The sequence below is a fragment of the Euleptes europaea genome, chromosome 15 (assembly GCF_029931775.1).
Source record: "Euleptes europaea isolate rEulEur1 chromosome 15, rEulEur1.hap1, whole genome shotgun sequence".
Taxonomy (NCBI): domain Eukaryota; kingdom Metazoa; phylum Chordata; class Lepidosauria; order Squamata; family Sphaerodactylidae; genus Euleptes; species Euleptes europaea.
Window position 1 is genome coordinate 547204 of NC_079326.1, and position 20378 is coordinate 567581.

General features: G+C 43.5%; 1 protein-coding gene across 1 annotated transcript in view; it reads right to left on the bottom strand.

Annotated features, from left to right (window-relative positions):
- Window positions 1-1859: 1859 nt before the first annotated feature.
- Window positions 1860-20378, bottom strand: part of SLC11A1 (solute carrier family 11 member 1) — a 133110-nt gene continuing 114591 nt past the window's right edge. The window contains exons 12-15 of the mRNA XM_056861354.1: window positions 5623-5772; window positions 4886-4959; window positions 3092-3245; window positions 1860-1981 (exon numbers count right to left, since the gene is read on the bottom strand). Coding sequence (XP_056717332.1) covers window positions 1901-1981; window positions 3092-3245; window positions 4886-4959; window positions 5623-5772 — 459 coding nt within the window. The 3' untranslated portion in view covers window positions 1860-1900. The remainder of the gene's footprint in view (window positions 1982-3091; window positions 3246-4885; window positions 4960-5622; window positions 5773-20378) is intronic.

A 20378-nucleotide genomic window follows, 5' to 3' on the forward strand; every position in this document is an offset into this window, starting at 1 on the left:
AATAAGCTGTTTGTCTGTGTTCTTTAGTCTAAGAAACCGGTTTCCCACAAAGTTTAGCATGTATTGAGATTATAATATTTAATTCCATTAGTTAAGCCATCAATTGTAGCTGCAGATTTAAAAGTAAGACAGTTAACTGAAACAAGATGCTATCACTTTGCAAACCCAGAGATAAGCTGGAGTCTGATAGATTAATTTCCCTGCATCTGAGGCCCTTTAGATCAACCCTTCGTGAAGAACAGCTGTCTTCAGGAGGCTTCTCAGAGATGATGGTAGAATTGCCAAGTGACCAGAAGGCCTTCTCCTGATCACTTGGTACAGTTCTTCACAGAATGCACATAAGCATTACTGTCTGCTGTTGTCAGCTTCATGTGCAGGAGACAGTATAAAACCTGGTAACTCTAGGGGATGGAAATCCATATACTCTCACAAGGCTCCTGTACCTTTAGCACATGTGTGGACTACGGCAGAGGGAATTTCAACAGGTGAAGCTCTTCTTATCCCTGCAGGAGAAGCTGCATTGGCCAAAATTCACTCATTAAAGGTACAGTAGTCCATATTGCCTTTAATTACTTTTTTTTTGCCATTTAGTTGCATCTGACTTATGGTAACCCTGTAAGATTTTCAAGGCAAGAGATGTTCAGAGGTGGTTTGCCATTGCCTGCCTCTGCACAGTGACTCTGTTATTTCTTGGTGGTCTCCCATTTAAATACTAATCAGGGCTGACCCTGCTTAGTTTCCAAGTTCTGACAGGACTGGGCTATCCTGGGCTATCCAGGTCAGGATTTAGTTGCTCCACCAATCAGCTTCACACACAGCTGATTACCTTCCACTACATCTGGGGCATCTACCCATGCTATGATATATTGTGTTTTTCTACAAGCAGTAGCCACCAGTGTGAGAGAGGAGAACACACATTGTCATGGTGGCATCTCTCAGGGACATTATCCTAGGTGCTATGGTCTTTCCTATGGTACCACAGAATCATTTATTCAGCTCAGGATGAAATACCTGCTCAGCCAGGAAGCTTTTTAGGTGATGTTGGGCCCATCACTCACTCAGCCTAATGTACCTTATAACAGAGTTGCTGTGAGGATAAAAGGGGGAACTCTGTAATGTTCTGAGGGAAAGTGAGATAAAAGGTATAGTTGATTTCTTTGGTGACAGCCATGAGTTTTATGTCATGCATAGTTCTGCTTTGGTGTGACACAGGAGGACAACAGCTACCCTCATTAAGTTAATTTAATGTTATACAAATGTCTCCAAGACACTTAAAGGGTGCCTGCAAACTCAACCTTGGGCAAATCCAGCACAAAGCTAGCTTCTTCAAAGAATGTCATGTCCACTGTTCTGCCACAAATGAGAGACCAAGCAGATGGTAGGGGTTGTGACACTGTGTGTAGAATCTCTTCCCTCCAAAAACAGAGGGAACTTCCAACCCAACCCAGTAGCACATGGGAGTGAGGAGTAAGCACACAACTGTGCACAGAGTGATCTGAGTGCCTATCCTCTAGTCTCAAATGCCCTTTTGGAAAAAGTTGTGTATGTGGTGTCCTCCTCCCTGAACGTAACATGGATGAGCAACCAGAAGACTTTTCTCCCTTTTCAACTTAGTAAGACATAAGCATCCATGTTATACTGAATCAGAACAATGGTCCATCTAGTCCAGAACCATCTTGGTGATGGGCTGCAGTTCTTCAGAGTGTTTGGATTCTTTAATTGAAGGTAGCCAAAGGCTGTTCTTGAGAACTTATGCATAGCTCTGCCACTGAGCTACAGTTACTGATGTCAGTGGAGATCAGCATTGTGGCACTTCTGCTGCTTTGCCTAGACAAAGGTCCAGAAGAGCAGCTGCTTCCAGTTATAGTAGAGAGATCCAGCTGTTTCCAGGAATGTGCTATCACTGCAGACCATAAGTGAATCGAGTGTGAAGACCTTGAGCCAGGAAGGCGGCTCCATGTGAGATGAGGCATGTCCAAATCTAGAATGGAGGTATGACAAAACAAGAAACAAATGAGGGGGTCTTCACAACCATGCCAAGCAGCCTTCAATTTTTCCCAACCCTTCCTTATAGCACCAGTTCATCCTCATCCCATCTCTAACCACTTATGTCAACTCCCAGACTCCTATAACTACCATATGATTTGGCAGTGCTCCCCCCCACAACACTGCTCTTAGGCTGTCCTAAACTGATGTCAGCCCTCTCCCACTTCCTTTGGCTAATGGAGTGCCCCTTCATCCAGAAGGAGGCAGATGGTGTGGCACTGTGGATACTAGCCCCAGCCTCATGCAGCTACACCTTTGAATATTTGTAGATAAAAGATAAGAAGAAAATGATCCTTGGGGATAGACTTGGTGTTCATTGGGGGAAATTCACACTGTAGCCTCTGACATATAGAGGATGGTGTGGAGTTGTTTTCTGTTGCCCTAGAAGGTTGGACCAGAACCAACAGGTTGAAATTAAATCAAAAGAGTTTCCAGCTAAACATTAGGAAGAACTTTCTGACAGAGCAGTTCCTCAGTGGAACAGGCTTCCTCGGGAGGTGGTAGGCTTTCCTTCTTTGGAGATTTTAAAGCAAAGGCTAGATGGCCATATGTCAGCAATGCTGATTCTATGAACGTAGGCGGATCATGAGAGGGAGGGCAAGAAGGGTTGCATCAGTGTTTGGCTCTTGTGGTCCTGTCTTACATGCCTAGGGAAATGCTGATCACCACTTTGGAGTCAGGAAGCTATTTTCCTTCAGGCCAGATTGGTCAGGAATCCTGGAGGGGTTTTTTGGGCCATCTTCTGGGCATGGTCACTGGGGGTGTTGGAGGAAGGTAGTTATGAATTTTCTGCATTGTGCAGGAGGTTGGACTAGATGACCCTGGTGGCCCCTTCCAACTCTGATTCTATGAGTAGGACTGATGGGACTGGAGAAACATCTTCCTCCTTCTCTTTGGGGATATTGAAAAGGCACTGGCATTAAAAAAGAAAAAGTGAAGCATTGTACTGAGCCAGACCAATAAGTCATTGACCTAACTTGGGATGAGTTTTCCAGCCCAGTAGAGACAGATCAGAGGTTGGCCTACTCAGTGATGGACTTCATACCAGGTAGAAGACGAAGACCACATATGCAACTAGGGCCAATCCAGTGAGAATGTAGAATGTCACATTTTCCAGATCCATTATAATTGTCACCACAAAGTACAAATTGACTGCACAGACCAGTCCAGTGATCAGGATCATCACAGTCTTCCCTATTCTAAGGAGAGAGGAATAAGAATATGGAAAAAGAGGTCAAAGATACAGGTCATAACTACTGAAGTGGAATAGCCCCTCTCAGAATCCAACAGCTATCACACACTACAGGTTTGTCAGATGGCACGTGGGGACATGAGGCTCTAATGTAAAGACCAAAAAGTGTGCCATGGGTGCGGGGGACCATGGAACCTTTACCCAGATCCCTTAGCTACAGTTCTTCTCCATAAGCATTTTGTTTCCAGCCAGGCTTGCTTCCAGTGCCTACGTTAGAGGGGAAAATGGCTGCAGGGAGATCAGCTATGACCAAAGAGATATTTGAACATCACCCTACTGGTGTACCCCTTTTGCACTTATCAATTGGACTCCTACAACCTGTTTTATGTAGCACTAGAATAGATCTGGATTGAAAGCTTCAGATATGCTACCAATAAGTCTAGTTTGCATCTGTGGTTTAGATTAACTCTTGGTTATACGTGAGAAACAAAGCTCAACTCCCACTATCGTCTGCCACTTAGTATGGTACACAGAAATAGGAAAATAACCACAAGTGGCAGATTGTGATGCATTCATGAGAGAACGGAGCCATTCAGGGGAATGGGAATGGAAGGCAGGAGGGGATGTAGGTACCAACAACGGGCAGAGCTGTGTGTTGCATATATCTAGAATTGAGATATCTGAGAAGCTACACCAGGGGTCTCCAACCTTTTTGAGCCTACAGGCACATTTGGAATTCTGACACAGCATGGTGGGCACAGCAACAAAATGACTGCCACAGGAGGCGGAGCCAGCCCCAAAATGATGGCCACATCTTAATTTCAGTAACAGTGTAGATCCTTATGCTGTAGTGGCAGCTACTGCCAAAGCAACATTTAAAAAATCTGCACAGCCAATCAAATCTCCAACAGTAAATCAGAAGCCTTGCTGGGCAAAAGCCCTACCTGGTCCCACCTACTCCCTAAAAACACTTGGCAAGTGCCACAAAAGGTGTTGGGAGGCACCATGTTGCCCACAGGCACCATGTTGGGGGACCCTTGAGCTACACTTTTAGTTTTAAGAAAATGGAAGATTCTAGCGCTCATAGGTTGGAAAAAACGAGGAAAGTACATGTTAAAGGCTCCAAAAGGGTTTAAATGTTGTGCAAGGCTTCCAGCAATCAGAGAACAGTGATTCCATGAGAGTCCCCTGCCTCTTCTAATGAGAAATAGTCCCTGGGCCCCTGTATGTTCAGGCTCCAGACCCATAGCCCCTCCCCACAAACTATGTCAAGATCTGCAAATTTTCTTTTCCTCCACATATTGTAATTAGAATGAGTTATGCATATCTGCTTTATTTATTCTACCAGAGTTATCATTTCCTTTTAATAACATGGACATATCCAGAATAACACTTGCTATTGGGAAACCTGGAAAATATTTGGATATTGCAAAGCAAAGATGGATAGGGTGAGGTAGAAAATTTCCAGGATAGGAAGATCAGAGAAGGGAAATGGTCAGGTTGCACATTCAATAATGTTGAGGTATCTGCAGTAAAGTGTATTACTTGTACCAAGAATCTTTCCAATTATTAACTGCTGCATTCTTCCAACACATCTTTGGAAATCATGCTGTGTACTTTATGGGATCTCCATGTTGAACTACTTACATGCCATTGGTGAAGTCCTGCATGAGAGGCTGCATGCTGGTGAACGTGAGAACAGGTATGACCGCAAAAGGTAGCTGGAAATAAGGGGGATAACGTGGGTTGAGTGTATTTTAAAGGATCTCAAGTTTCCCGCTTGAAGCTTCCAAAATCTTTTCATTCCAAGGCTTCCAAAATACTTATAAGAAATCACTGGCTATTAAGTAATTCTCACTTCTTTGAAACTTGTGCATGCTGAGTCACACATTACAGAATACACAGATTTGGTCTGGGGTCCATGTCCTGTGTGAGACAGGGTGAGGTCCCCAGACCCAACCTGTGTACTCTGTAATGTGTGAACCAGCAGACGTGTACCTGAGGACACCAATTGCCTCTTGCCCACCCCACAACTTTTCTGCACCTACAGATGTCTCTCTAGCAGGCCAGTATTAGAGCAGTTCTTCTGAAATCCTCCCTGCCCACCTCCCTCTGGTTAATGAGTTTTCTTGGTTCAGGTGAGTTTTAATTTGCATACATTTAAATAAATGCGAATGAAAACAGCAAGGAATGTTCAGGTTTAATTTCCTCTGGGAGAGTGGCAATCCCTCCAGTCTCCTTGACCAGTAGGAGAAAAAGGAAGGCCCAGCCAGGTTAGAGCTGAGTGTCAGAAAGGAGGCTGTATGGGGTGGGGGGAGCACATAAGGCTCATGTGTCTTTGAACCAGATATGCTCCCGTATGGCGATGGGGGCAGGAACCTTACAAGGATGCTCTGCAGTGCGTTGAGAAAGTCATTCAGGCTCGTCAGATTTGCTACACCCTTGAAAGCAGCAACAAAAACAGTAGGAAGGATGGCAACAGAGCGAGTGAAGACAACCCGGGCAAAACGAGACCAGCGTAGCTTCAAAAAGCCCTGAGAGTGGATGAAAAAGCTGTTATTAGATTCACAGACGTCAAGCACATCACCTGTGGAAGCATAAATTGCCATTATTTATCAAGAGATTCTCTTTACATCTGGAAAACCCTATGCCTCAATATCCCCTTCCCCCTTTCAAGTTTTATGAAGAGCCCATAGAAGGAACAGGACCGATGGCTAAATTCCCTCAGAATGAACCACAGATGTCTTGCAAGAGGCCTGCCATCTAGTGGCCAATTAAGTCTCTGATAAAAGGTGAAATCTGGTAGAAATACTAAAGAGTGAGAAAGGAACAGCAAAACCGCTGGCCGGTTGCGTGGCCTGGCATCAGTGGACCAGTCTGGAATCCAGAAAAGTTCTACAAAAGGAAGACCTGGCAGCGGAATCATGAGCAAGGGAAGGTTAAACTAAACCCACCCTGAGCTGGCCCTGGCCAGGGAGGGTGGGGCATACATACATACATACATACGTGTGTGTGTATGTTAAGTGCCGTCAAGTTGCTTCTGACTCACGGTGACCCTATGAATCAATGTTCTCCAAAACATCCTATCGTTAACAGCCTTGGTCAGGTCTTGCAAACTGAAGGCCATGACTTCCTTTACAGAGTCAATTCATCTCATGTTGGGTGTTCCTCTTTTCCTGCTGCCTTCATCTTTACCTAGCATGACTGTTTTTTCTAGTGACTCTTGCCTTCTCATAACGTGACCAAAGTATGATAGCCTCAAATTAGTCATTTTCTCTTCTAGGGACAGTTCAGGCTTGATTTGATCTAGAACCCACTGATTTGTCTTTTTGGCAGTCCACAGTATCCATAACACTCTCTTTCAACACCATATTTCAAAGGAATTTACTTTCTTCCCATCAGCTTTCTTCATTGTCCAACTTTTACACCCACACATACATAGTAATAGGGAATACTGTGGCATGAATTATCTTGATCTTGGTTGTTGTGTGTGAGAGTAAGTGGGTGGTTAGAGCCTGCTGGAAAGGGGTTTCTGAGTGGTTCTCTTTGTTCTTTTATCTAGCTGTTGCTGAGTTAGGAAGGGCTGGTGTGGCTGAAGTTAATTGCTCTGCTGTTGAAGGGTGGGGCTGAGAGTATTTAAGAAGGCTCCTCTTGCCAGAGGCTCTAGTAAGCAGCTGAAAAGTCTCTACATTTTAATGTGTTTTTGCTTCTTCAAGCAGGGAGCCTTGAGAGGCAGTTTGTCAGGGGAAGGATCAAAGTAGTGCAGGAAAGAAACTGAACAACTTCAGCATTGGATCACAGTAGTGTGGCTAGTGAGGGAGCTGAGGCAGTTGCAAGGTCTGTGGCATGTTTGTATTCTTACCTGAGAGTAACAATAATTGCACTTGCAGCAAGTTTAGGTTTGTAGCCCTGCTGGAGGAGAAGATACAGGGACTTGAGGCACACTTGTCCACACTACATTTTATAAAGGAGGGTGAAGAGTTCATGGACAGAATGCATGAAGCACTCTTGAGGGGGCAACAGGAGGAGACTAAGGAATCTCAACTAATGGAGTTGCAAACAACACAGGAGGAGGGCACATGGATGAATGTGAGCCACAGGAGCCAGAAAATCAGGAGTCATTCTTTTTATATATATATTATTTATTTATTTATTTATTTTTTCAATAATAAACAACATTTCATTTAGACCTACATCCTCTATATCAATAAAGATAATCATTAACAATTCATAAAATTATTAGATGTATGTCTTCAAAATACAATCAAAAATAATTGACTTCCCCACCATCTTCCTTCCTCTCTAAAATATCTAAGATCTCCTTTGCATCCATGAATTCTAATTCATTTATAAGTCACCCTATTCATATTATACTTTCTCCTTATCCAATTTATTTAATATTAATGATACTAAGGAGAGAGAAAAAAGAATAAAAAATAAGAACATTTAAGAAAACAGTGAGATAAAAATCCCATTTCCCTCCATATATTCATCTCAAAATACATGTGTAAATCTAAAAAGAAAAAAAGAGGATTAAAGAAAAAAAAGAAAATAACCTTATACAAAAACAATGTTTATAGTATTTTTCCTCTACCCCCCACCTTTCCCATGTTAAAAGTCAAATTAGTATTCTTCCAGCTTTCTCAGCCCTTCTTCTTATTCTTTTTCTTCTGTTGGGAATTTCTATCACCAATCACTTTTTTGCTTGAAGTGGTCTCCTGTCTGGAACAGTCAATGCCCTGTATTCCGTGGACTATAGAGTCTTCTGCTTGTTTTCCAACAATTTGAGTTGATAGCTCACTGTTTCTTGTAAAAAAACAATCCATGTCTTCCAATGAGTTGATAGCATATTTAGTTTGTTTATAGGTAAAGGTAAGACCTTGTGGTAGCAACCAGCTATATTTTATTCCTTTATTTCTGAGTAATTCTGCAAAATCTTTGTATACAGCTCTCTTCTCCATCAGGTGACGTGGGATATCTTTGAGAATTATCAGTGGTATATTATCAAATCTCAATTGATTCTCCAGTTGAAATTTTATGATAATATTTTTCATCCTGATGTCAAAGAAGGAGATCAGAATTTCTCTGGCTTTTGTTTTCTGTACCCGTATTGATAAAGGAATTCTATATATCTTGTTTATTGCTGCATTCAATTCTTGTACATTTAGATGCAATATTTCAGCCAGTGATTTGATGATGTCATCTCTGGTAGACCCAAGTTGTTCCGGAAGATTGCGTATGCGTCGATTATGTTCTCTTTGTTGTAGATCCAAAATAGCAAGTTGATCTTTCATTTGCTGTTCCTGGAATTGTATAGTATTAATTTGTTGTGCGTGGGATTTCATATCTTTTTTGAGTCTTTTCACATCTTCCGCGTTGTTGTTAATTGAAAGTTCCATCTTATTCATACTCTCTTTCATTTGTGTAATTTGGTCTTTTATTTCCTTGATCTCATTTATAACATCAGCAAACTGTTGAGTGATAATTAAAGTCATTTGTGTAACTGATTGCTCTTGTTGCTTAGATACCTGTTCAAACTTCTTCTTTACTAGTCCATTTATTAATTCATTTTGCTCAGCCAACATTTCCTGTATCTTCTGATAGTTTATTTCCATGATTGTCTGTGGCTTTTCTCCTTTTCCTTGACCAGAAATAAATGTAAGCAGGCAGACTGGTTCAGTGAAATTGTGAAGAGAATCTATTAGCTTTAGTGCTGTTGCTAGGCAGAATTGGAAGTACAAGGTTGTGAGCCTTCCGTGACTCTCACTCTGATTTCGGAAAGTAGGATCTATTTTGGTGTTGCACTGAGTGAGGCACACCGGCACGACCCCCCTCTTTGGTTTCCAAGTCCTAGAGAGGTCTCTTCCTGAGTATGTGCCTGGAAGACTCTTCCAGAGGGGGAAAATGAAAGCTAAAAGTACTCCTCCTCCCCTTCACACTGCAGCTGCCGATTGGAAGCTATCGACGCCACTCAAATCTTCCAGGTTGTTTTTATTTGCCTGCTAATTCAGTTTGTATTAATTAAACAGACTTTTTAGCCAGATGATCATTTAAAAGTCTGGGTGATGGGGTGTAAAGTCTTAGTTGTATTTTAAGCAGTTCCAGTTGTTCAAATCTGTTATGATAAGCAAAAGGAGTTCAAGTGACTTACATGGAGCTTGAAAGACGGGGTTCTCTGTCATTTGCTTGTACGATATTTAGTGTAATGTGAAGGGGACCACAGCTTCTGAGTCCTCGAGGCGTTTCGCGGCGATGAAAGTCCTCCTCAGCTGGCAGGGCTCCGACCAACTCCTCCTCCTCAGCGAGAGGGGGGGTTTGGGAGTCAAACCGCTCTTCTTCGGCAACAGGGGGTTACCTGCATTCCGATCCCCTGATTAGGATCGGAGACGGGGCTTTTGGAAAGAGCCCCGATTCAAAACGCCTCTCGGTTCCTCCGAGCGAACTCAGAGGACATGGCGCTGGGTCGGCATCTTCACAGGAAGTCGAAAATCAGGAGTCATTCTGATCCTCTGTTGCTCAGCAATTGGTTCCAGAATCTCCCCATAGATACTGATTCTGGGCCACTGGAACAAGGGCTACCCACCCCCCAAAGCTTGAAAGAAATTTCTCAAGCTCCTGCGCATGAGAGGACTTGATCTTCCACTCCCCAATTTAGGAAGAGGCATGTTCTGATAATTTGGGATTCCCTACTGAGAGGGGTAGGGTCTAAAGTGTGCCGACCGGACTTGTCATCTCGAGAGGTCTGCTGCCTGCCAGGTGCCTGCATTCAGGATGTGACAGAAAGGGTAGGAAGTCTCATCAAGCCCACAGATTATTACCCTTTCTTGCTCATTCATGTGGGAACAAATGATGTTGCCCGACACAGTCTAGAATGTATTAAAAGAGACTATGCGGCTCTGGTTAAGAAGGTGAAGGACCTTGTACCCCTCAATCTCAACATTCCAATCATGAGTGATATCCCACCAAGCCCTTATACAGGAAGGGGATTTTGACCTAATGGGCATTACTGAAACTTGGTGGGATATCACTCATGATTGGAATGTTGAGATTGAGGGGTACAACTTGTTTAAAAGGGTTAGACTAAGGGAGGGGGGTGTAGCATTGTATGTCAAAGATGTGTATGCTTGTGAAGAATTACATGAACCTGAGCATGGTAATTCAGTCGAGAGTCTATGGGTAAAAATAAAAGGAGTAAGAAATAATCGTGATATTATGGTGGGGGTCTGTTATTGACCACCAAACCAGGCAGAGGACTTGGATGAGACACTCCTAGACTAGATTACAAAGTTCTCAAAGAGACGGGACACAGTGGTCATGGGAGATTTTAATTACCCGGATATCTTTTGGAAATCCAACTCTACTAAAAATGCAAGATCCAATAAATTCCTGACTTGTCTTGCTGACAACTTCATATTCCAGAAAGTGGATAGGAAAACAAGGGGATCTGCTATCTTAGATTTGATTCTCACCAACAGGGAAGAACTGATTGATGAGGTTAACATAATAGGCATCCTGGGTAGTAGTGACCATGTAATTTACAATCTTGGGGAAAGGAAAAACTGTACAGACATATAGGTTGGGCTTTAAATGAGCAGATTTTAACAAACTTAAACTGGGTAGAATCTCATGATCAGAAATACTTAAGGAGAAGGAAGTTCAAGAAGAGTAGGTGTTTCTTAAAAATGAAATACTGAAGGCACAATCACAAACCCTTCCTATAAGAAGGAAAAATGGGAGGAGCCTAAAGAAGCCAGGGTGGTTCCATAAGCAGCTTTTTAAAGATTTGAGAAATAAAAAAGAATCATTTAGGAAGTGGAAGGAGGGCCTTATAACCAAAGAGGAATATTAACAAATAATTAGTGCTTGTAGGGAGAGCATTAGGAAAGCTAAAGCTCAGTATAAGCTTAGCCTAGCGAGAGATGTTAAATACAACAATAACAACAAAAGGTTATTTTCATATGTACAGAGTCAGAATAAGAACAAGGACATAATAAGCCCACTATGGGGACCGGAAAGTGAAATTGTAACAGGAGATGAAGAGAGGGCAGAATTGCTCAATTCCTACTTTTCCTCAGTCTTTTCTTGCGAGGGAAACGGTGCTCAACATGGCTTAAACAGAACACATGATGAGGGAAGGGAGTTGCAGCCTAGGATTGGTATTGGGGTAGTGTACAAACACCTAGTTTCTTTAAATGAAACAAAGTCTTCAGGGCCAGATTAATTGCATCCAAGGGTACTTAAAGAACTTTTGAGAAAGTTACTACCTTGCTGGATCAGGGGAAGGCTGAAGACATAGTTTATTTTGATTTCAGTAAGGCTTTTGATAAGGTTCCCCATAATATTCTTGTAGACAAATTGGAAAAATGTGACCTAGATCCTGTTACTGTTAGGTGGATCTGCAACTGGGTGACAGCATTTAGAAAGGATGTATCTGATCATTAAGAGCCAGCATGGATTTCTGAAGAACAAGTCAAGTCAAACTAATCTTATCTCCTTTTTTGAGAAAGTTACTACCTTGCTGGATCAGGGGAAGGCTGTACACATAGTTTATCTTGATTTCAGTAAGGCTTTTGGTAAGGTTCCCCATAATATTCTTGTAGACAAATTGGAAAAATGTGACCTAGATCCTGTTACTGTTAGGTGGATCTGTAACTGGGTGACAGATCACACCAAAAGAGTTCTTATTAATGGTTCCTCATCCACTTAGAGAGGAGTGACTAGTGGAGTGTCTCAGGAATCTGTCCTGGGCCCTGTGTTGTTCAATATCTTTCTAAATGATTTGGATGAAGGAATAGAGGGGATGCTTATTAAATTTGCAGATGATACTTAATTTGGAGGGGTAGCAAATACAGTAGAAGATAGAGCCAGGATACAGGATGATCTTGACAGGCTGGAGAATTGGGCTAAAACTAATAAAATGCATTGGTTCTTGTTGGTTATCCGGGCTGTGTCACCGTGGTCTTGGTATTTTCTTTCCTGACATTTCGCCAGCAGCTGTGGCAGGCAACTTCAGAGGAGTAACACTGAAGGACAGTGTCTCTCTGAAGGACAGCTGCTGGCAAAACGTCAGAAAAGAAAATACCAAGACCATGGTCACACAGCCCGGATAACCAAAAAGAACCAATGAACTCAGACCGTGAAAGCCTTCAATAATAAAAAGCACTTCAAAAAAGATAAATGCAAAGTTCTGCATTTAGGTAGGAAAAATCCAATGCATAATTATAGAATGGGGGAGACTTGTCTGAGCAGTAATGTGTGTGAAAAGGATCTTGGGGTCTGAACATGGGTCAGCAGTGTGATGCGGAATCTAAAAAGGCAAATGCGATCTTGGGCTGTATCAACAGAAGTACAGTGTCCAGATCATGCGAAGTGATGGTATCGTTTTACTCTGCTCTGGTTAGACCTCACCTAGAGTACTGTGTTTAGTTTTGGGCACCACAGTTTAAGAAACATGTAGACAAGCTGGAACATGTCCAGAAGAGGGCAACAAAGATGGTGAGGGATCTGGAGATCAAGTCCTATGAGGAAAGATTGAAGGAGTTGAGTATGATTAGCCTGAAGAGGAGAAGACTGAGATGTGATATGATAACCATCTTCAAGTATTTGAAGGGCTGTCATATAGAGGAGGGTGCCGAGTTGTTTTCTGTTGCCCCAGAAGGTTGGACCAGAACCAATGGGTTGAAATTAAATCAAAAGAGCTTCCTTCTAGACGTTACAAAGAATTTTTTAACAGGATGTGTGTCTCTCTCTGCAAAATCAGAAAATCTGCCTCAAAAATCCTGCTGGGAGAAATAGGGACCTCGCTCTCCCTTATAAAGGTTTATGCCAGGGGCGGGGTGGAGAGCAAAAAAAAAGGTTGAAAGAGACATCCTTAGTCCCGGGAATGGCTGGTACATGTTCAAACCAGGCTAAACCTCTGACCAACGTGCCCATCAAAGATGACTTAGGTAGCATTGAAAACAAGGATGCGAAACAAGAATCCAACGAACCTCGAAAAGATCCCGACCATGACCATTTATGCAACTTTGAAAAAGGAAAAACTGTGTTCCAAAGACTTAGTAGAAATTGTACGTTCTGAGTAGTCTGACGGGGGTGCTACGGGTGTGTGTGTGGGGGGATCGGTAGGCATAAGGTTAACAGTTGCGTGTTTTCATGCATGTTTTCTTGTCTTATCTCTTATGCAGCTGCGTGAATATAATATACAACGAATGGACTTTGTAAAAATAATAGAAGCGGCTCACAGACCTGTCTCGCGCCACTGTTGTTTAGAATGTAACAAGATTGACTTTTTTCAAGATAACAGCTGTTTACTAAAAGCAGGAAGAAAAGGCCCTGAATCAGCAGACTCACAACCTGTGGTTGAGGAAGCAAAAGCAACAGGAGAGGCATTTGTAAAAAGACAACCTGTGTGTATCGGACCTATTTTAACAGATAAGGTATAGGGGTGAAATCAGTGGGTGCTGAGGCTTAAAGGGTAGAGACGGGATGTATGGAGAGAGACTATTAATGTATTTTTTTCCTTTGCTCTTCCCAGTTGTGCGATAAAAAGCTTCCCTGGTACATCTTTTCAGAAATAGTGGAGATTGCGCATCGTGATGTAGACAGCACCTGCTGCGTGCACTGCAAAGAGATATCTACCTGTCAAGCCAACAATTGTTTCTACTAAAGTACAAAATAAAGCCGTGATGAACGTGTCAGAACGTGTGAAATGTTTTAAAAAATCATTTAAACAGTCTTTCTGTTTTAACGTGTGTGGTGTTATAAGTTTTATGTACAAAAAGAACAGACATCAATTAAAAAATCTATACCTTACAAACAGTTTCTTTATTGGGGCAAAAATGAAACCAAAGCCATGCACATCACCCTTATGACCAGTAAAATGAAACCGATGGGGGGGCATGAAAGAGGGGTTCAAACTCTCTCTCCCACACACACACACACACACACACACACACACACACACACACACATTGTAAACAGCGCTCTAAGCTTTCCCCGGTCCATGCTTGTGAAAATCTCCGGTTATTCCGAAAAACTTCAGGTTAGGAAGCTCCTCTCAGATGAAATTCCCCCTACAAATTAGAGAGGTTGCCAAATTCTGCGCAGCAATTTACAAACTTCGTCAAAGTTTAGTAAAATAAGTCAAAGAAATAACAAAGTTAAAAATCTTCTTTTGAATTTGTGTCTAAATGTTTATTTCTTATCCAAATCTTGAAACATTTTAATTGATATATATTCTTTTTAAATTAACATGGCACAACTTTTAAACAATATCTATGTATCCGCTGTAATATTGCTGTCATGTTCTTAATTTTTATTGGCGCAATGTCGCTATAAATGTTTGCCATTTAACTCTTAGAGATCAGAAGGACAACTGCATTCCCATTGAGTTTGCATTGGTCATAGAAGCCTGTGACTGCTAGGGAGCTCTAGTTCTGACAGTTGAGAACGGGCAGCTAAGCGTGTGAGAAGTTAACAGAGAAAACCTACAGACAGCCATGTGAGTTGCAAGCTATCTGATGGTAGTTTACAGAAGCGGTGTGATTACAGATTATTTTAAATAAAATTTTAGTATAAACTTAGTTGAATAAAACACGTAATTCTGCCCCCAGGCCAGTCATGATCCATAAGCCCTGAAGCAGCAAAGGGAAGTGGTGTCTTGTAGTCATCCTGACTCTGATGATCCTGTAAAAATGATTAGGACTCATGCTTCAACCTCCATGTGGGCAGAGTTCTAATCTGAAAGTGTGGTATACTATTTCCCAACAGGCAGGTGCAATAGCTGCCATGTGAGGTTATAAAACAGAGCTACCAAAGTCTTTGAGATTTTAATTTGGGGGGTGGGGGGAAGTACCTCTTGTACTTTTATGAACCATTTACCAATGGCTAACAGTTTGCAGGTATAATTGCATGTAAAGCATTCATAAAACCACCTGGCTTTGGTAAGCCCGTGACTCAAACAGTGCTTTAGACAACTTTACAGAGAGTTAACCAAACACTTTGTGCAAGCCTTAGATTTCACCCCCAGACAGATCATTCTATGCACAATACTTGCCTTACCAGATATCTATACGCAATCGGGTCTTTCTTTTATGTTATGTTTTTATATTCTGAGTCTGTCTGCATTACCCCTTAATATTAGAGACCCTGATGGTAATTTTCAGGATCAGGTTGTTTAAAGAAATCAATAGATCAACCAGAATATTCTGAAATTCTGCTGCATCTTCTTTACAAAGAGGAAGATGGTGAGGATGTATGTGTGCTGGGAAACACGTGAAGGGGAGACCCCTAAAAAAAATGTTTTGGCAGTGATGGGTTCTAATCGCCAGAGAGAGCAACAACACTGTACATGCACCTAGCATCCTCTGAGCATTCTTATCGACACTGATTCACTTCTGCACAGTTAAACACCAATCATTGGGTGGTGGGCCCAGAAGACATTTTGTTGGATGACATCTCCACTCCAGGGCTAAAAAGAAAAGTCACGGAGCTGCGTTCCGGTCCGGTCTGTTTCTACAACATCCCTGCTCTCGGAATGGAACAACCCTGAAGGTTAGGAAAGAGTTATCAATTTCACAGTGGCTGCAGAAGCAACTTCACAGTCCTGATCACCTTGATCTGTAAAAACAGCTGCATTAGTATAGGGGCCAGTATGGCTTAGAGGCAGCTGTACCATAAAACCCGCAAGTCTGTCCTAAATGCCTTAAAGAAGGCTTTCCACAACACACCAGGTACCTTTTGTGTATCATTGTTTAATTCCTGAAGCTCGTGTTGAAGGACTCATCGCGTCCTGTCACCATTGTGAATAAGTTTTCTGTTAGGGAGCTGTGTTTTTACCTCTGCCACATCTTTCTACCCGTTGCTGTATCACAAAATGGTGTTTGAATGCTACAACTTTTGGGATTGGTCGATGTTGCCAGCACAGGAGCATCTGCATTTTTACTGACTGATGGTGGTGGTAACCTACAGGGTTCATTTTTGTATCATTGCCACAGTGTCAAGGTGTTCGTTGTAGGTAGTTCTACACTTATTTTTAGTTTTAACAACTTGCTGGATCAGAAGCTCATATAAACCATTTTTAAAAACCCCTGCCTGTGTTTTTCCTTTTCATTGGGGTGTTTGGAACATTTTCAAACCCTCTTCCTTTACCCTCTACCCTAAAATTTGGTTTTACATGAACTGCGCGTGTGATCATTCTACTGTAATAGTTCATCATTGGAATTGTCTGGGAGAGTATGTGGCCTGTCTTTTATCTCTACTTTGTCATTGTCAGACACTCCTTTCCAACATTTTACTGGACAATTTCTATAACCAGGATGAGCTAAAGGGCTCGGGCCGGACCCCGCTCTGTCTATCGAGCTTCGGAGGGAGGCCCCTGCACATGCAGGTTCTGTTTCATCATCAGATTCCTCCATAGGAGGGACATCAGCCAGAGGTTCAGTCTGCATTGGGGATGTAGCAGCCATAAGCCTATCTTTTTTCTCTCTGCAAAATCAGAAAAGTCCTGCTGCAGGGAGAAATGGGGCAAAGCCTGGCTTTTAAAGCCTAGGCCAGGCGGGAGTGGGGTGAAGTGGCTTTGCAAAAAAGGAGGGGGAAGAGGGTTGATATCACATACACAGGTAGCCACACACACCACACACACTGTTAGTCATGGAGTCTGTAAAACACGCTCTTGCATGTGTCTGCCTAGCAGGGCGGGGTTTTGGCATTTTGCAAGGGCTAGAAAGAGGCCTCTCTCTCTCACACACGCACGCACACACACACACACACACACCTCTCCCTCCCCAGTAATTGCATAGAGCTTTTGCAATCAGCCAGGGAGCACGTTTTTATTTTTTAACACACACACTCATCCCACCCACCCTCCCTCCCTCCCTGGGGAGGCCGATAAGCACTTTTCCCCCAACCCCCACTAGTCTCAGCATACAGCTTTGCAATCAGCCAGAGAACATGTTTTATTTTTTTATTTTTAAAAAGAGGCGGGGGTCTTTATGCCCCCTCATTTTGTTGTGCAATGTGGAAAGTGTTTGAGAAGGGTACCCTCTCGTTACTCACCCTCTAACACATCCCTATAACATGCCACCCCCTAAAAAAGAGGAGTAAAAAAACAACCCCCACCCACAGTAAAATAGGCCCCTGTGTCCCCCCTTATTTGACCCCCAACCCTAGAAACCACAGTGAGGGACTCTGCTGGCAGCCCCTTGCCCCTTGTGAAAGCACAGCGTTCTGACAGGGTCTCTCACCACTTTGGGGTGAAAGGGCATACCTCGCAGGGCTGCTTTGGGGGCTATCAAATTCTTAACTGCGGGTCAGGTGGTAGGGCAGGGAGGCTTTTCCTCTGTTTGTATAGACGCGGGGGGCAAACGCAGTCTTGCTTTCTTTCACTCTATAGAACTTTCGCCCCGGTAAGACCCAGTTAAACTAAACAGAGACTATGAAACCACACATTTCTCTCTCTCCCTCTCTCCCTCTCCCTCTCGCCTGTCACAGCAGCTGCAGAAAGAGGGAAAGGGGAAGGCTGCATTAGACACGGTCCCCATACAGCCAGCCAGCCTGGCAGCTTCCCTGTCTCTCGAGCTCTGCCGGGGGCTAAAAACAGTTCTTTTTTCTGCTGTGGAGTGGGGATAGGTTTCAGCCCCCCCCCCAAAACACGTTTTTAAAATCTAGGTGGGAGGCTTCTCTGAAAACTCTATCTACCTATTCTACATCTATGCTTGAGTCTCAGACAGATCCTTAGCTGTGTATTCCAGCGGGGAAAATATTCTCTCTCTCCCCTATGCTGCATGATTGGGAAAAAAGCTGAAGGGGCATGCTTTTAGAGGGGGAGAGGGTCTGCAGGCTATAAAAGCATGCTCCAACAACCACAACCTCTCCCTAGTCAAAAAAAATCACTTGTTTCGGGGAAACTCCAGCCCTGGAGATGGGATGCCAGACACTTGCTCTTGAACCCGCCCGCAGGCTGGAGGATAAAGTGAGTGCTAAAAAAAACACTGGGAATCACACACATACACGTTGCCCCGCCCCCTCACAGTCACACCAATGCACACACACAAGCTGCCTGCAATTTTTGACAGGGTCCCACCCCCATGAGTTTGATAAGTGGTACCTATATATGCTACTAACTCATATACTCAGTTTGTTAGTTATGTTACCTTCTGCCTATATTGTTCTCCATTGTTGACTTTTCCATCATTATATTTTCCATTTGCTCTTGTCCCTCGCCCATGCTAGCCCCGGGCGCGGGACTGCCCGGTGGCGCACTTACCGGGCAGGAGGAGGCGAAGCTGGATGGGGAAAAGGGGGCAGGGCCGACGGTGCCACAGCCCGCGGGAGCCCCGGGAGAACTGCCGGCCTGGCCGGGAGGGCTGGGGCCGAGCGACTCGGCAACGCCGCCCGGCATTGGCAGGGTTTGCGGGGCGACGCCTCCGCCGGCCCAGGCACTGGGGCGAAGTCCCCCGGCAGAGGAGGAGCCAGGCGGGGAAGGGCCGGAGGGGTGAAGGGACGGGAGCGGGAGCGGCAGAGCACGAGCCACCGATCAGCTGGGGCGGGGCTGCAGCCCTCCTAAGGGGGAGGGCGGATGGACGGAGCTGCCAGGGGCTGATTGGTGGAGCCCCTGTCAGACAGGAGGGGAGGTGGGAAAGGGGTGGAACCCCGGAGGGCCTGGCTGGCTATATGACGGGGAGGGGGTGGAAGGCCAGGGAGGAAGTGGTGCCGGCGTCCCTGGAGCTGGTGTGGCTCAGAGGAGCAGGAACGGACTGTGGGCTGAAGAGGAGGAAAGGAAATCCTCTCAGGAGGCCCATTCTGAGGCCAAAGGAAGCCCTCTCCAAGTCAAGCCGGCCAAGCCGCGGGGCTAAGAGGCGGGGCCCGAGGGAACGGATCCTCACAGCTCTTGATCTATTTTGGTGAGTTGAACTGGTTAAGAATTTTTAATTGCTCGTTCTAATGGTGTTTAGTATGTAGCAGGTCTTATCTTTTTTTTAAAAAAGTTTTTTTGTTCATTGTTTGATTTATGATGGAATCCAGGTTGAGAGCATTCGGCTAGAAGTTTGAGGTGTATATGTTTTAAATAAATGTAACTTGTGATAGAATGCACCAAAAAAAAAAAAAATTCTCCCAGCTGAAGATACCGCAACATGAAAGCTATAGTTTTCTACTGAAATCCTGCTATGCTTTGTAAATAGTTGCAGGAATTTTTTGAACCAGCTATCAAATGTTAAGGCCTTTTTGGAAAAGTATGGTAATCTTCACCCCCTTGATAATTGGGGAAAGCCATAAATGATTGGTTGTGGTTCAGGACTTGAACACATGAACACATGAAGTTGCCTTATACTGAATCAGAGTCTTGGTCCAGCAAAGTCAGTATTGTCTACTCAGACCAGCAGCGGCTCTCCAGGGTCTCAGGCAGAGGTCTTTCACATCACCTACTTGCCTAATCCCTTTAACTGGAGATGCTGGGGATTGAACCTGGGACGTTCTGCATTCCAAGCAGATGTTGTTCCACTGAGCCATGGCCCCTCCCCTTCTCTGCACAATGCCAAGGCCCTAATTTTGCAAAAAAAAAAAAACTTAACAATGCACACTGATGGATGCAACAGAAGCCAGAGGGTAAATTTCTTAGTGGACAGGTTGCTGGATAAAATCCAGCTGAATCCTCCTGGCTCAAATTAAGCTCCTGGATCCACCATTCAAATAGTTTTCTAGCAACAAAGAACAACTGCACTATTTTAGTTGAACAATCAGTTTTTGTTTAAATCTGGAAGACAGCGTTAAGCCAAACAAATTTTATAATCAATTTATATAGATAGACTATCCTGCTAACGTAAAACATAGACATGTTTGATTGTTTTAATTGAAAGCACCTCAAAGTCAATTTGTTACAGCAGGAAAACCAAGATATAAATTATGTAAATAAATAAGTTGCATGAAGTGTTCTTATTGCATATACTAGAATTCAGAATCAAGGATTGCAATGTGTGGGTTGGTGCATATATAAGCATGCTGGGAGCAATACTTTTAAAATGGCAGGAGTCTTGTTGAACAAAAGTGAAAAGAACAAGGAACTAGGGCTGTTGAAAACAAAAAAATTCGGTTTAATTCGGTTTTGGCCTCTTTTTATTTGGGAAAACCCAGACGCCGAATT